The sequence below is a fragment of the Lepidochelys kempii genome, chromosome 5 (genome assembly GCF_965140265.1).
Source record: "Lepidochelys kempii isolate rLepKem1 chromosome 5, rLepKem1.hap2, whole genome shotgun sequence".
Lineage (NCBI taxonomy): Eukaryota > Metazoa > Chordata > Testudines > Cheloniidae > Lepidochelys > Lepidochelys kempii.
In genome coordinates, this window is record NC_133260.1 from 126,169,704 (window position 1) to 126,185,818 (window position 16,115).

Here is a 16,115-nt window from a genome sequence, read left to right on the forward strand (position 1 = left end):
TAGTACATCCTGTAATGTGTTCCTAGAGATGGAAATGACAAGACCCTCACTCGTGGAATAGCAGAACAAAAAGAAAAGGAGGACTTGTGGCACCTTAGAGACTAACAAATTTATTTGAGCACAAGCTTTCGTGAGCTACAGCATCCTTCCCACCACCTGCACTCCGTGCATTGTCCAATGTATCCTCTGCAATAATTAATTACATCTCTTGTGGATTCATTTCTTTCATACTGTTACTGGCAATCAGGTAGATAAAAGGAAAATTTTTGTTGGTGCTCTGTGGTAGTAAAAGTGAAGGGTTTTCACACTGTCAGGGTAATGAATTCTGCAAGGGTTTGAAGCGCCTGGACTTGGGGGAATCTCTGTGTCATGTGTCTAGGAGTGACAACCCCCAGAGGTTAATTACTGCCATGGATGAGAGCTGAGCTGCTAGCAAAATGAGAAGTTCATTATGAGTTAAATCTGAAGTTAATTGGATTCACATTTTCACCCAGTAGTATACAAAGATACACCTCAAAATGCTCTTTAAGTTAAAAAAAAAAAGTTAGGCTCTGGCAAGATGGTGCCAAATGCTGTCCTGGGTTATTTTATCCTGGCTTTGCTACAACAATTATCTTTCATGTAGACTGTTTGACTTTATTTCATAAACCGCCCTGAGGTGTTTGCCTCGGGAGGTATGAACCTTTGTAAAAATGTCTCTTGTAAGTTATGGTCTCTGCTCAGAGGAGAAAATATTGCTGATCTTTGTTAGAGCTGGTTGCAAAACTGAAATTTTTCCGCAGCGGAAAGTTTTCAACAAAATGTTTTAATTTGAAAGATTTTGCCAAAAAAATGATCATTTTTCTATTAAAAAAATTTGAAATGAATCTAAAGGAAAATTTTCATTGCAAATCAGAATTTTCATTTTGTTTTGGGTTTCAAAAATATAAAAATGTTGCGTTTTGATTTTTGGCTTTCAGATTTTCAGTCCCTGCCCTACCTTTGCTCATGCGGGCTCTCTCTCTCTCTCTCTCTCTCTCTCTTTACTTCCTACCTCCTTTTTTCCAGTTGGAAATGTGGGAGAAGATTAAACTGGGATGAAAAGAGGGGAAAGAGAAACTTTTCCCCCTCACTTTTTCACCTTTCTACTTTTTGACAGGGGAAAAAAGGGAGAGGGGGAAGCAAAAGAGATAAAAGAGAGAGAAAAAAAATCTGAAAACTGAAAATCAAAAACTGAATTTTGATTGTTTTCAAAAACTGAAATGAAATAAGATTTTCATTATGTGATGAAACAAATTCTCATTTTAGATTGTTTTGTCCTAAAATTGGAAAACTGTGTCCAATAACTGTGTTTGCAAAACATCTTGAATGAAAGAAACTGCATTTTTTGCAAGATAATTGTTTCGATTGAAAATTTTCAGCCTGCTCTAACCTTTCTTTTTTCTGATTTTTCTTGCAATGGGTTTCTGAATTTTGCAAGTGTCCTACCAGAGCTGCGCAGGGGTCCTGGACAGTATGCGTACCTGGTTTTTATTCTTACAATAGAATTTAAGGGTCTACATTTTCAAAATTGACAAAGGATTTTGGGAGCCTTCATTTTGCGGATTCTCACCTTTTAAGACATCTTTGAAGGGCCTGGTTTTCAGAGGCTGGGTGTTCAAATTGGGCACCCCAAAATGGAGTCACCCAAGATAATTAGTCACTCTGGAAAATTTTGGGCAAGGTGACTCTGCATAATTAAGGCATCTTTCTCCCTCATCCTCCACCCCAGCCCCACCACAATATAAAGTGCCAGGGGAGGCACATACAAGTACCAAGTAGTGGAAGGGCCTGCAAGCTATGAAAAGAGGCAGTGACAACATATTTCCCACCCCATGGGAATCCGAGGACGCCCTCCATGGATGTGGGCTCTCTGTTCCTTGTATGAGGATAGGGCAAGCAGGGCTAGAGAGTTGTCTCTCCACATGGCCTGTTTAGTTGGCAGTCCCGTGGTTGGTCTGCTAAAGCACACTGCTAGAAGCAGCATTAACGTCTACTCCATGCCAGGGCTGCCTACAAAAAGTTGAAAGATGTATAGTAGACATAGCGGTGTAGCCAATGGCAACACAGCACCTACTGGAGGCCATGCAAATAATTCCTCCAAGCACATGTCTTCTATAGAGCCTATCAATGCAACTGCACCAATGAAAAGGTCTTATATTTTTAAACTGGCTTGAGATAAATCTGTCTCCAGGCCTTCCAGTACAGGGGTAGTCAATTATGTTTTGTCAAGCTCCAAATTTCTTGGCCACGGTATAGTCAAAGTCCAGACTCCAGAGAAAATAATTTAAAATTAAAAAAATGATGATAATAAGTAAATAAAAGGAATTCAAGGTCCATTCAAAAGTGGCTGGTGGTCTGTGGTCCACCTATTGTTTACCCCTGCAGCACATGATAGCTCAGTGGTTTGAGCATTGACCTGCTAAACCCAGGGTTGTGAGTTCAATCCTTGAGGGGGCCATTTAGGGATCAGGGCAAAAATTGGGGATTGGTCCTGCTTTGAGCAGGGGTTTGGACTAGATGACCTCCTGAGGTCCCTTCCAACCTTGATATTCTATACGTGGTATTGTTTAGTTTACAATGCAAGTTTCTTTGGGCATGGACCAGACCATCCTCTGTGATTTGTACAGTAAATAGCTGATAACCATAAGAATAAAGTGGGGCAAATCAAATACACAAGGACCATCAATTACCTATAACAGAAATTTGAGTCATTTAAGCTACAGGCTCATTGAACTCAAATCAGATCACAGGTGATAATCAAAATAGGATCAACCACTGTATTCATTTTCCTAAAGCTCTGGGGCAGAGAATCGTTTTCATTATATTTGTGTACAGCACCTGCCATAATGGAACCTCTGAGCTCCACCACAATACAAATGAGATTACTGTTGTTATTTCATAATATTAATTTGCCTGATAAATAAGAGGCATGATAATCTAGCATTTCTAGGAGCTGTATGGAATAAACCCATATAGATGTCTGCATCAGTCTCAAAATGATATAAATCATTACTTCCTTATAACTGAAATGAAATTGTGGTTGAACTATATGGGTGTATGAGCTAACGTCTCATCATCCGTTGTCACTGTAATATATTTTAAACATGCTTTTATTCCTACAATATAGACGCTATCTGTAACCAAACAAACCAAAAGCCGACGTTTAAACACGCAAACCAAGCCTGCTACGCTCAGGTTGCATCCGCAATGCCATTCTGGGTCAATGCTAAGGAACTCATAATCACTGTAAGAACTAGAAAAGGAGTACTTGTGGCACCTTAGAGACTAACAAATTTATTTGAGCATAAGCTTTCGTGAGCTACAGCTCACTTCATCGGATGAGCTGTAGCTCACGAAAGCTTATGCTCAAATAAATTTGTTAGTCTCTAAGGTGCCACAAGTCCTCCTTTTCTTTTTGCGAATACAGACTAACGCGGCTGCTACTCTGAAACCTGTAAGAACTAGAGTTGGTGATTGAGTAGGTGGCTGATATAAGCCCTGATCCTGCAAAGACTTATGGGTATGCAGAATTGCATGTAAAGTTATGTATTTAAAGTACTTTTACGAAAGGTCTTCGCAGGATCAGGGTGTTGGCATTTAATCGGTGAGACGTGCTCCATGGTGAAAATGGGCAGTTTGTTGCGGGAAGTGCTATCTTCTGAATGAGAAGTAAAAGTCAAGCTGGAGTCCACTTAGGAGCACACAATGATACTATTTGTATAAAAGTATTATCCCTGGTGTCCTGGCTACTTTCCAATGCAGGTAGCTATATCCTACTGGCCTAAATTCCTTCTGCAGTTAAACAGCATTTTCCATTTCTGTTCCTAAAATGTTGTGTGCTGTCATGGTGGGGTATTAGTCAATACACTTCACCCCAGAAGTAGCTACATTTCAATGTGCAGGTGAAAGGATTCCTGTCTCCATTTGCAAAAGGTATTCATAAAAGCATCATATAAATAATACTGCTTTGCTGTTATACAGTACTTTTAAATTCGTCCATCTCAAAGCAATTTACAAAGAAAGATCGTTATCCCCAAATGAGAGATGAAGAAAACAAGCTATGAAAAGTTGGCCAAGGTCTCACAGCTGCTCAGGAGCAGGCGGGGGAATAAAGTCCCAGTCTCCTGGCTTTCCTATGTAACAACATACGTTGAGAGTTTCTCAACATCTGTTTTACATGCACATGTGTTGATCATGTTTTCAAAGGCAGGGTGATTTAACGTCTAACGACTATGCGGAACACCATTACAGAAAAGGGATGGAGAGGCGTGAACACAATCCTATACTTGTACTTCTTTGCCCAGGTGCAATCTCTGAAGTTATAATCTTTTAAAACTGTCTATCTCTGTATATCTGTGTGAAATCAACCCATTTATTAACAAGGCGCTCCGGGTACAGTAAAATCTTTGCCCTTGGTCTGTAGCCATATGGTAGTTTAACAAGGAAGATCTAAAGTTTCCTTGGGACCAAAATAGAAAAAAAACAACCTAAGTCTGCAGCAATTCTTAGAACAAAACATGGTTTTAGGAATATTCCTCCCTAATGATAAGAGTCGCCCTATTGCTCCCAGAACTGTTTCCTTTGCCAGAAAGGTTGGAAGCAGTTAGTTATCTGCAAAATGTAAACCGGTATTTGTCAGCTAATCAACGATTTGGAGTGCTCAGCATTATGAGTACACCATAGTCCTCTTTGCAGTGGAAAGGAGTGAGCTGTATATGTTCCCTCTGTCACTGACAATGACATACAGTCAGCCCTGTTTGCGCTGACATAAGGTCATCTTTTCATCCCCAGTGCGGTTGGGGAGCTGTGCAGACTGTCTGCTAGTGTTTTAACCAGTGGTCTTACAAACTCCACAGGCTCCTACAATCTGTTTTACATTCCTTTGTTATTGAATTTCCAGGGCTGGGAGAGCCAGAGCCAGTGTGGTCTTTCAGTCCTTTGTTCTGCTTTTTTCTCTCTCGCTTTCTCATTTTAGATTTTAATGAAAAATAAGTGCTAACATTTCCAGCTAACACTTGTCCTCTGCTCACAGCCCCGGGGTGATTGCTGGTGGTGAACTGAGAATAATTCAGTGACTGAGTCCAGTCCTTTTTTCTTCGCCCAATGTGGAGAAAGGACAGTGCTAGGATTAAGGCAGGGGCCTAGACCACAGCAGGTGGTGGGTTCTAGTCCTACCTCTGCTCTCAGTTTCTTATGTACATAGGCCAGATTTTCTAGGTATTTAGGCACCTAAAGGTGCAGATGGATGTCAAGACACTTTTGAAAAACCCACTAGGAGCTTGTCCTGCATCGCCAGGTGCCTAAATACCTTAGAAAATCTGGCCTTTAGTCTCTCTTTGCCTCAGCTCCCCATCTGTAAAATGGGGCTAATACTACTCCTTGTGGAGTCTTGTCTACTTAGGCTGTAGGCAATATGGGGCAGGGACTGCCTCTTACTATATGTTTGCACAGTGCCTGGCATGAAGGGGGCCTTAGCTCAGCTGGAGTAGGTCTTAATAGTAATGTTAAGTCGTTTCATTACTGTTGGCATAATCCAGTCTGTGGGACAATCCCCAGTTCCTTAGAAGCATCTGAGATCAGATGGAGAGGGAGAGAAGTAGGGGTTGGGGCAGCCCCTGAGACCTGCTCCCAGATTCTCAGCTAGATCAGAGAAGTTGGCGATTGAAAAGAGCCCTCTCCCTTCCCAAGCCCAAAGCCTGCAATGCGAGGACTCTTCCAAGCATGTTAATCAGCAACTGACAAAGCGAGTCACTGGGACAGGGGCTGCAGGTGTCAGGTTTCCCTTTCGATATGGCTCACTGGGAAGGAAAAGCAGCATTTGTGAAGAGCAGTTTTTCTGCCTCTTCCATAAAGACAATTAATAGATAATTGGATGCAACAAAAGCCAAGCTTTATCGTCATCCTCAGGCCAAAATCGTCCAACTCGGGTGCCTAAAGTTAGTCGCTTGCATCCACACTCAAGCCCCTGAATAAAAGTGGCCTGATTTGAAGAGGTGCTGGGCACCTGTGGAAACGAGTCACTCAGCACCTCTGAAATGATCGTGGATGTATCTGATTGTGAGACAGGCTTTTGGAAAAAGTGAAGTGGATTGTACGTGAATTAAAACCGGCTCCATGTAAACTACGAGATGGGTGAATTGGGGGAGGAGAGTGGGTTACAGCAGATCAAAATAGGAAGGGGGGCTCTTCAGTTCTCGTGGCTGTCATCACAGGTCTAGATGCTATTTGATGATGTGGCATCACATCATCATGCGGATACAGCAAGGGGACAAAGGAAGGGATGTACTCCAAAGGCATGCATGTTCCAAAGCGGGCCAATAAACAGCTAAACATGGGGAGGGTTGTGGGGGGCACATCCCTGGGGCTTCCCGTCCCCTTCCTATGCATCACTCAGGTTTGACCAGGACGGAGAATCTCTACTGATGTAAAAAGGGTCACGAACGTGGTGGTGTTGGGGGGGAGGGGAGGATTCCTCTGTGGAACACTTGGAAATGCCAGACTTTTATGCATTTCAGAAGATTCCCAGCAGGGAGGTTTGATGTGAGATGTCTCATGTGATCTCTCTCTGCCTTCCACCTAGAAGGGAGAGAGCTCTGGGAACCCTGCCCTCCTTTTCTGCTCCCCTGGAGGGCATAGGAAGCTGATAGGGTGCAAATTGAGAGCTCTCTGTTTGGACATCATCTCATCTCCCATCTGGTGCTGCTGCCACTCGTCTGACTGGCTGGGAGCCCCAGAAACCTCCCAGCCAGGCACCCACCCCTGCTGCTGCTCCCACTGCAGATGCTGCTGTCCACTGAGCTATCAGCTCCTCAGCAGAGGAGGAGGAGCTCTCACTTCGCTTTTTTTTGGGTGGGTGGGGGGTGGGGAGAAGAGGAGTGGGAAGGAGGCTGGGCTTCCCTGTGCTCCTCTCTCTAATCGAAGGGGCTGAGGTGAGATCACCAGCTTGATAGAAACAAGATTCCCAATAGAAGCTGGGAGACTGAAAAACTGCCCTCGGGCTCATGACTCCAACTCCAAGCCAGTGTCATGGGATACTTACGCCGCAGAGCATCTACGGGCCAGATCCTCAGCCGCAGCATCGCTCCACTGTAGCTCGATATGTAGTAGGACTTTGAAGCCAGTGGCGCCCTGCTGATTTACTACAGCTGCGCATCTGGCCTGACAGGTACATCTCAGGGTAAAATCTGCTCCAACACAAGGTCCAGATAGGAAGCTGCTCCAGGATGTTACATACACTGTCTCCTGATGCAAATGCCTCCGATGCGTTCTGTGTACGAAATAAATGGTTTAGCAGATATTTGACTGCTGTGACTCGGTCTCTCACTCTGTTCTGGGGTTCCACAGTGCAGCAGAGCATATATTTAACTTCACTAGGCAGAATTAGCGGCTAGAAAATACACACATCTCTACAGCAGAGCCTGGTTCTCTGAGCCCTTTTCCAAGTAACCCTTCTTTGTTAAGTGTACTTCATTTCTGCCATCAATGGGTTTCATTAGCACTTTTATCTTCGTTCCAACGGAAATCATGGCCCATCAATACTAGACGGGCATATTTACGTAAACACCCACCCCCATGCCTTTCCCCTCTCCCGCTCCGAGTAGCCAACGTCCTTTCTGTAGAGAAAGGTATATCTCATAGAGATGGCTGGAATTTGTCAAGTTTTTAAATTTCTTTTATTTTGTGCCCTCCCCCACCCAAAAGGAAAATATTTTGATGAAATTGTCACCATATCCCTCTCATTTTTCCACCAGCTCCGATTCTACCTTTCACTTATGACTATTGTTGTATGAAAGAACTTGTAATTACGTTGAAAATGTAGCAGACACCTTAAAATAAGAAATAGGACATAGCTAGAATGAGTCGGACATGTTAGGCTTTTCCCTATGAGTCTGCGTGTGGTGGTGCTCATGAATGGTCATTTATTTTTTAAATTTCAGGTATTTGTTTCAAATCCTGTTTTGCTCACGGGTAAAATGGTTCGCAGGTCTCATTGTAATCTTCAGCGGAGGTTTCATCAAGTGGATGGAAGCAACAATTTGTCTTAAGTGACCGTCTGCTAAAACAAAGGCTCAGAAGTCAGTAGTGAGGAAATGTGAAACATGCTGACTCCTCTGAAATCAATCCACCTTCCCGTGTAGTGTGTATAATTCTTACAGATTCACACCACTCTCCATCTCCTGGCCGGAGGGAGAGTTAGCTAACAAACACGAGTTGCCTGGTGTTGAGAGCTGGCCCTTTCCCAGGAAAGCCAGCAGGGTGTTTATAGAAATTAAAGCCCAGTTTATTTTTGAGTGACACTAGTTCCTTTGAAAAAAAAAACAGGAGGACTTGTGGCACCTTAGAGACTAACAAATTTACTTGAGCATAAGCTTTTGTGGGCTACAGCTCACTTCATCGGATGCATGGAATGGAACATATAATAAGAAGATATATATATATATATACATACTGAGAACATGAAAAGGTGGAGTAAGAGGCTAATTAATTAAGATGAGCTATTAGCAGGAGAAAAAAACTTTTGTAGTGATAATCAAGATGGCCCATTTAGACAGTTGACAAGAAGGTGTGAGGAACATGGGGAAATAGATTCAATATGTGTCATGACCCAGCCACTCCCACTCCCTATTAAAACCCAGGTTAATGGTATCTAGTCTGCATATTAATTCAAGCTCAGCAGTTTCTCGTTGGAGTCTGGTTTTGAACCTTTTCTGTTGCAAAATTGCCACCTTTAAATCTGTTACTCAGTGGCCAGAGAAGTTGAAGTGTTGAATCTATTTCCCCATGTTAAGTATCCTCACACCTTGTTGTCAACTGTCTAAATGGGCCATCTTGATTATCACTAGAAAAGTTTTTTTCTCCTGCTGATAATAGCTCATCTTAATTAATTAGCCTCTTACCCCACCTTTTCATGTTCTCTGTATGTATATATATCTTCTTACTATATGTTCCATTCTATGCATCTGATGAAGTGGGCTGTAGCCCACGAAAGCTTATGCTCTAATAAATTTCTTAGTCTCTAAGGTGCCACAAGTCCTCCTTTTCTTTTTGTGAATACAGACTAACACGGCTGCTACTCTGAAAGTAGTTCTTTTGCTAAATCAAAAGCCCCCATACCTGTGAGGGACTGAGACACATGCCGTTTTGCAGCTGTGAAACGTATGCAGTATCTCTCACCTTTGGATCACTTAGCCCTTCAGTAGAGACCGTAAGTCACCACATTAGAAATGTGGCAGGCGGTACTAACCACACTGCCTAGCAGGAAGGTCATTACTGATTGGTGGGCTGATTTAAAGCCTAACCGTGCAGAGGGCCTCCAAAACCCCACATTTGTTCGCATGGAATAATTTATTATCGTTATCGTGTATTAACTGTGATAATACACTGGTCTTAGGAATTCTTGCATTTTCGGCACCAATAAAGGCATCAAAACACATGTCAAACCATAGGAAATCTTTTTTGTTTCAGATAAAATCCTTATTAGTCTGCTGTTTATTTTCTGGGGATGTTCCAAGACCCACCAAGCATAGCTAGATCACAGACAGCTGTGTGTTTCCAGGGTCTACAAAACACTTACAAATTACAGTAGTCAGACTTTGAACTTGTGTGGGAGGTCAGGAAAACAGACATAGCAACAAGGACAGAATATTTTGATCTCTGATAACAATTTGCTGCCTGAACTGATTAATTAGGATGCCTGATGAGGGATCTCTTCCTTTAAAAGTACAGGAGCAGTGACACTGAGTTCCCACCTAGCAGACTGGCTAACGTGGGCAGCATTGCTCCATGGTCCCAAAGAGAGATGATCTGACATCACCAGTACAGTGTGTGATATGTAATGATACAGAGCAGCAGTAAGGATGCCCCACTTGAGGATTTGCCCTCTGAATATCAAGGCCTTAGAGTTCAGCATCAAGAATTGAGGCGCCAAGAATCTCTCAGCTCTTTTGAAGACACAGGCTTCAGATACTCGCCCAGGGTGACACTTGATATCTATGGAAGAACCAGGAATCAAACCCAGAACACCAGTGCACCTACTCTGAGTTCACAAGACCATCCACTCTGAATTCTTACCGGGGCATCTAACTGCGAGGTCTTTAGTTTTCACTGCTACATTTCTGACGTTAACCAGGGAACTACATTCTTGTATCTCTGTGATACCTAGAAGTCCTGCTTTGACTATTTCAACATGTGAAAAAAGTTAACTTGGGGACTTGAACTGTGAAATGCAGAGGTTCAGCCTTACTCTTGTATGGGAAGTTTAGAATTAAGGCTAAAGTAAATAAAAATGTTGCTGATAGTCTTGTATTTCTATCTCTTGCCTTTAGCATAGCAGGCAGCCCGATAAACTGAGACCATTAGGGATGTCAGAGCTCCGAGGATAAGAAAGAAAGAGACAGATAGGCCCTAATCAGCATGTGCTTAACTTCTAAGCACGTCCTTAAACCCAAGGTCTAGAGTAAAAGAAATGGTTTGCTGAGGTCCAAATAAGTTTGATTTACAAAGCAATGACTTGAATTAAGTGGCATGTACGCACATGGTTTTTGCACTGTAATTGTACTAAGAGTAACACCCAGTTTTGAGATCTGCTGATGAGAAAGAAGCATTTAGCAACATTATCTCTGTTTTACAGATAGGGAAATTGAGGCACAGAGCAGTCACATGACCTGCCCACAGTCACATGTCCAAGCCAAGAATAGAAGCCAGCCCTTCAGAGTCCTAGTCTAGTGTGCAAGCCACTGAACTACACTGGCTCTCCATGAGTGGGGCTATACCAAAATATTCTCCATAATGAATTTGCAAGACCTCTGCAGACTATCCTTATGTCAGTAGAAGGGCTTATTCCTAGAATGTTTGCTAGGCAAATGCCATTCAAATTGCTGTCACTTCCCACTTCGCGACTGATCAGTTTCTAATGCTATAAGTTTATTTTGACAAATCTGAGCTTCAGAGAAACTTGGGAATAAGGAAGGACCAGCAAAGTTCAAGCTGGTTTGCCTGCCTCAGTGCCGAGCCGTGTGCGCCTTCTCTCTCTGTTGCTCACTTTATCAGAGCTTTATGGCAGCTTATAAAGAAATTGTCTCTTCTCTCCCTGCCAAGCTAAAAATCCCACTTTGGTATTCACAGTACAGTCATGACAAATGCCTGGCCTGTGTTCTGGGTGTTCAGGGAAATGTAAAAACATGTCTAGTTGTTGTGAATGCTCACATGGTGATTTGTTGGTTTGATTCTTCAGGTCGTGAATTGGCAAGCACAACCCTCCCAGGATACCCTCCTCACGTCCCCCCTGCTGGACAGGGCAGCTACTCTGCTCCAACACTGACAGGAATGGTGCCTGGTGAGTTTAACAACCACCCCTTTCGCCCCCCGCAGCATTACAGAAGCAAAGCCAAGTGCTTTCTGGTTGTTCTGCACTGATGCCAGCAGAAGACAGAATTACAGTGATGAAAAGAGAAGAGCAGATGCAAAGCGAGTCTAAATAAATAAACCAGCCCCTCTCTGGCACAAGGGAGAGCCTAACTTCTCCACTGCCAAAGCAAATTGTTCCATCCAGTATGCAGGGAAAAGCCTTTACCCCACTGCATGGCTGTTTGATAAGTGTTGATCCAATCACGTAGGGACAGCCTCAAACTTCCCCCCATTCGTCATTAGCATAATTGTAATTGACACTTTAATGTTGAGCACGTCACACGTATTTGTGGCAGCTGTGCTGTGCAAGCGTTTGTCGGACTGGAAGTGATTAGATGGTTACTTTACTAAGCCCAAAATCTTAACAACTCACATGCCACCGAATTTTCCACAGGCTTTTCCCTTTTTTTTGGTAAACCCTTTTTGCATGTTTCTGAGATAACCCCAGTCTTGTGATGGGAGCTGCTGATCATCTGCTGGAAGGCACTCCAGCACAGATCTTCAGAGGTACCTATGTGCCTAGCTCCCATTGAAATCAGTGAGAGTTAGACACCTAAATGCCCTTGAGGAACTGGACCTGAGTGCCCTCAACCGCTTTGGAAGTCAGCGGGAGCTGAAAGTGCCCAGATCTTATAAGAGGCACCTTGTAGGATGAGTCCCCTATGAATACAATTGAATTATTCGTTATTAGCAACTTTTGATCCACAATTATTTATCAATGATCCTAGACACTATGGTGATACCGTGGGTGCTTTAGACATACAGATAGTGATAAGGCTACAGACAGATGTGTGTTATGTTGTATAAACTCCTGGGTTTGACATTTAAGTATGATGAAAGTCGTTGACTTCAAAAGAGCTGTGTGGATTTACAGCAGCTGAGGATCTGGCCCTCACAACCTTTGATCTCAATGTTAAGGTCACCGCTGCTTACTAGGAAAAGTGTTATATAGTATTACAAACCCCAAGCATTCAAAATCATGGGACTTGAAAAAATAATAATGTTGGGTGGTTTTTTTTACTTGCTTTCTGGTTTCTGGGCCTTTAGGGTGCACTCAGATCATATTTCCAAGCTTTCCATGGCCAGGAGAGTTAGAAACTTACTCTGTTTTAAAAAAGTGAAAGCTGAGATTATTACATAATCACATGACTCCAGCAGCTAGGGATTAAGAACAAAATATCATAAAACTTGCGATAAACAGCGTAAGAGTTGGTAACACTGGCTTTATGTTCAGAGTATGTGACAGTTTGCATATATGATCAATCTTGATCGCACTTTTCTCCTGGTAATATCTTTAAGAAATTAAGAAAAACTCATTCATTCTTCATGTGAATTAGTTTTAAGAATTAGAAGTAGGAATCAGGTCATTGTAATAACATTTAGAAAAAGTGTTGCAATGCTATTGAAAGTAATGTATGGGGGGGATTTTATAAAGATTGACATAGATACAGAAACATTACTTTCAGCTCAAAAAGTAAATGTGCTGTAATAATCGCTTATTTTATATAGCTGTAAGGATTTACATCATATAAAAAAACTTGCCTAGAACTTCAGGCCAGACTCTCAACTGGTGTAAATTGATCTTCTGATTTCAGTGGAGCTTCAGCAATTAGCACCAGCTGAGAATCTGGCCTGAAAATGCAACAAAATCTTGCGGTGATTGCAAGTCACTTCCTACAGTTTAAATATTAAGAACCTAAAAAAGTCCCATCAGTGTTAAGATACTTTCTTAACAAGATTTCCCTAAATGTGTTTTGCAGTTATACAAGCATCTCTGAACAGCAGCTAGGAACAGAGATGGGTGAACTAGTCAGGATAAAGCAACCTGCCCCTGATCATTCAATTAAAATCTGAACACAAAGCAATGCTTTATTTTGGAAGTTGGCAAAGTTTAGTTAACTTCATTTACTCTGACTTCATAGTTCTCTCTAAGTCTGGAAGCAGAAGTAATGCAAAACTGTGAGAGAGGTTGTTCTTGCACTATTCCCCCTATGTTCAGAAGCATGGCATCCTGGTATCTAGTGAAGGAAACTGATCTCAAGTTAGCAAGAGCTGTCTTTCACTTGAACCAGTCTGAAAATGGGAAGGTTTGCGTGAAGCTTCTTGGTAGCAGCAAGTGTTAAATTATGCCCATAACACATCTGTGCTTTTAAGGTTAAGCTTGCTATTGTGCAGCTGTTATGAAACCCAAATACTCTGCACATTATCTAAGGTGATGTTAGTTCCCTGAAGTGAAAGGAAAAGATCGTCCTACTTTGCATCCTGGAACAATTTGCATCCTTCCAAATGAGGGGCCTACCCTTTCACATGACTCAGGATTTTGGGTGACCTGCTGAAGATGCCTTGAAGAGACAAGATGCCTTGAAGAGACCTGATTTTCAGAAGGTGCTGAGCACCTGCTCTTTGAAAATCAGCCCCTTAAAGGTGCACCAACTTGAACAGTAGAAAATTGAGTCACTTTTGAAAATGTAGGTGATGATGTTTCAGGGTGGTTCTGATACAACCTCTGTTAAGATTTTATCTGAACTAGTCCTTATTATTGTTAATTATTATTATTATTTGTATAAGCATAGTGCCCAGGGACCCAAGTCATAGTCCAGGACTCCATTGTGCTAGGTGCTGTACAAAAAGACACTCAGTTGTGTTTATCAAGTGTGCCTAAGCACGTAGGCTCCTAACTCCCATTGGAGTGTGTCTGAAAATTCCTTTAGGTGTCTATCTGCACCTTCAGGTACCAAAATCCTTTGAAGACCTTGCTATGTTTACAATGTGCTTCAGTGTGGACAACCAGGGGAGGTCAAGTGCAGAGCACAGCAAAGTGTTGCACTGTAACTGCCCCCTGTAGGCACTACTGGCATGAATTACAAGGTACTTAGTTTGCGTTAACATCGTCCTGTTTGAAAAAAGACTACGTTAAAGTGAATGAGGTACCTTTTAGCTTGTGCCACAGGGCAGTTAGAACTCAACACTTTGTGCTCGGCAATTCGCACACCCCCGAAGGCCGCACTGCGGCACAGCGTAGACAAGCCCTTAGTCTCTGTCTCAGTTTCCCATCTGTAAAATGAGATTAATAGCCCTTCCCTACCTCGCAGGGGTGCAGGGAGCATAAATACCTTACAAATTGTGGGGTGCTCAGCTACTTCTACTAAGTAATGCTACCTGGGATGGGCAGGTATGGTAATACCTAAGACAAATCTCACATTATTTGGCAGAGTTTGGAAAGATGCAACGCAATGATCTAGACTCATTTGAGCTAATTTCTCTGTATAACAGATTTATTTGTAACTACACGTAGGCTGGTGTGACCCATTAGATTGAGTAACTGCAATGTTCCTTTCACTGGTTCTTTTACTAACAACCTTCTGCTCCAGCTAGGTTGAAGGTCACCTGCAATTCTTCTAGGTTCTCATTCTCATTTAAGTGAGGGTTTGCTAACTAGAATCCAAAATACTTTCTCTGTCCTCACTTGTCTCTTGTCATTTGAAGGGCTGGTTTCAGAGGCTTCTTCTGAATGCACAGTCTTTTATGATTTGGTTCTGAAGGAGCTGACGGATCAGGTTTAATGCTGTATGCACATCTGTGTTTGTGCTCCGATATGGCTGAATTATGCGGCCCTGAAATGTATACAAGGGGAATGTACGTTTCACCAATTCTCTGGGATTCCCTCCTAGACCTGCTGCTTCCCTGGAATAATTTTCAGAGCATAGGCTCAAAATGTGGTTATTTGATAAGAGCTTTAATTGTGAGCCATGGATCATTGCTATAATTAACTGATTGTGTCAGTAAAGTGTTTAGACACAGGGTAGAAATATAGACAGGATAAGACTATATGATGTTTTGTTGCATGCTTGTTGCCATCGACATCATTTATGTGACTGTGAATAACCTGGTCCCCAGCTACAGTATTTGTGTTTGTACAGTATTTGCCAGGGATTCATAGAGCATGTGTCTGAGGGGCTGGGGAATGAGTGTTAACTCTTACAACTCAGGGATGAGAATACCTGTCCTGACACATGGTAGATCAGAGCTGAGTTTACCTAACTCCTCACTCTCTTCTCTCCTTCCCCCCATCCCCACACAAGCTCCCACTCCCTCCCTCCCAGATCTTGAACGAGAGCCCTTCGCTCCAAAGCTCATCTCAGCAGGCAATGAACCTCGTGTTCCCCACTGACCTGGCCTTTTTTGCCAGCCACCTCTTCAGCACCATCCTCCCGGCTCCATGCCAGCTCCTGCCCTCCCCCTGCTACTGCTGTCCCTGTGTCACACACCCTCCCTTCTTCTCAAAGGGGCTGTAAACGTGCAGCCTCCTCCTGGGTGCCGCCTCAGGGCTGCCCTGCAAGTGGCCCCTCATCTCAGTTTCCCTCTTGATTTTTGAAAGAAACTCAGGGCAGCCTTCGGAGTCTATAAATAGCCCGTTTTGTGGGGTTAAGTTATTACCAGAAGTCCTATTGCGGTAAACCAGAATCCTCCCAGCACAGTCCAACACCAAATATGGCTCTAGTGTCTCTCGCCAGGCCACATCCCAACCCCTCTATCTGGGGTGTTTCTCCGCCCTGTTTCCTTCCCAGGTGGGGTTCTAGCTCTTGCCCAGGACCAGCTCGGTGGGCTCACCCCTCCATTATTCCTCAGCCACTCCGGGCCTCCACCTTAGAGAGCCAGCTGGCATCTCCCTCTGCTGCTCTCAACCT

General features: G+C 43.0%; 1 protein-coding gene across 3 annotated transcripts in view; it reads left to right on the forward strand.

Annotated features, from left to right (window-relative positions):
- The window catches only part of PAX5 (paired box 5), a 321,622-nt gene that overhangs the window by 156,264 nt on the left and 149,243 nt on the right, over positions 1-16,115 (forward strand). For all 3 annotated transcript variants that reach the window (XM_073345749.1, XM_073345747.1, XM_073345748.1), the window contains exon 8: positions 11,255-11,356. In XM_073345749.1, coding sequence (XP_073201850.1) covers positions 11,255-11,356 — 102 coding nt within the window. The remainder of the gene's footprint in view (positions 1-11,254; positions 11,357-16,115) is intronic.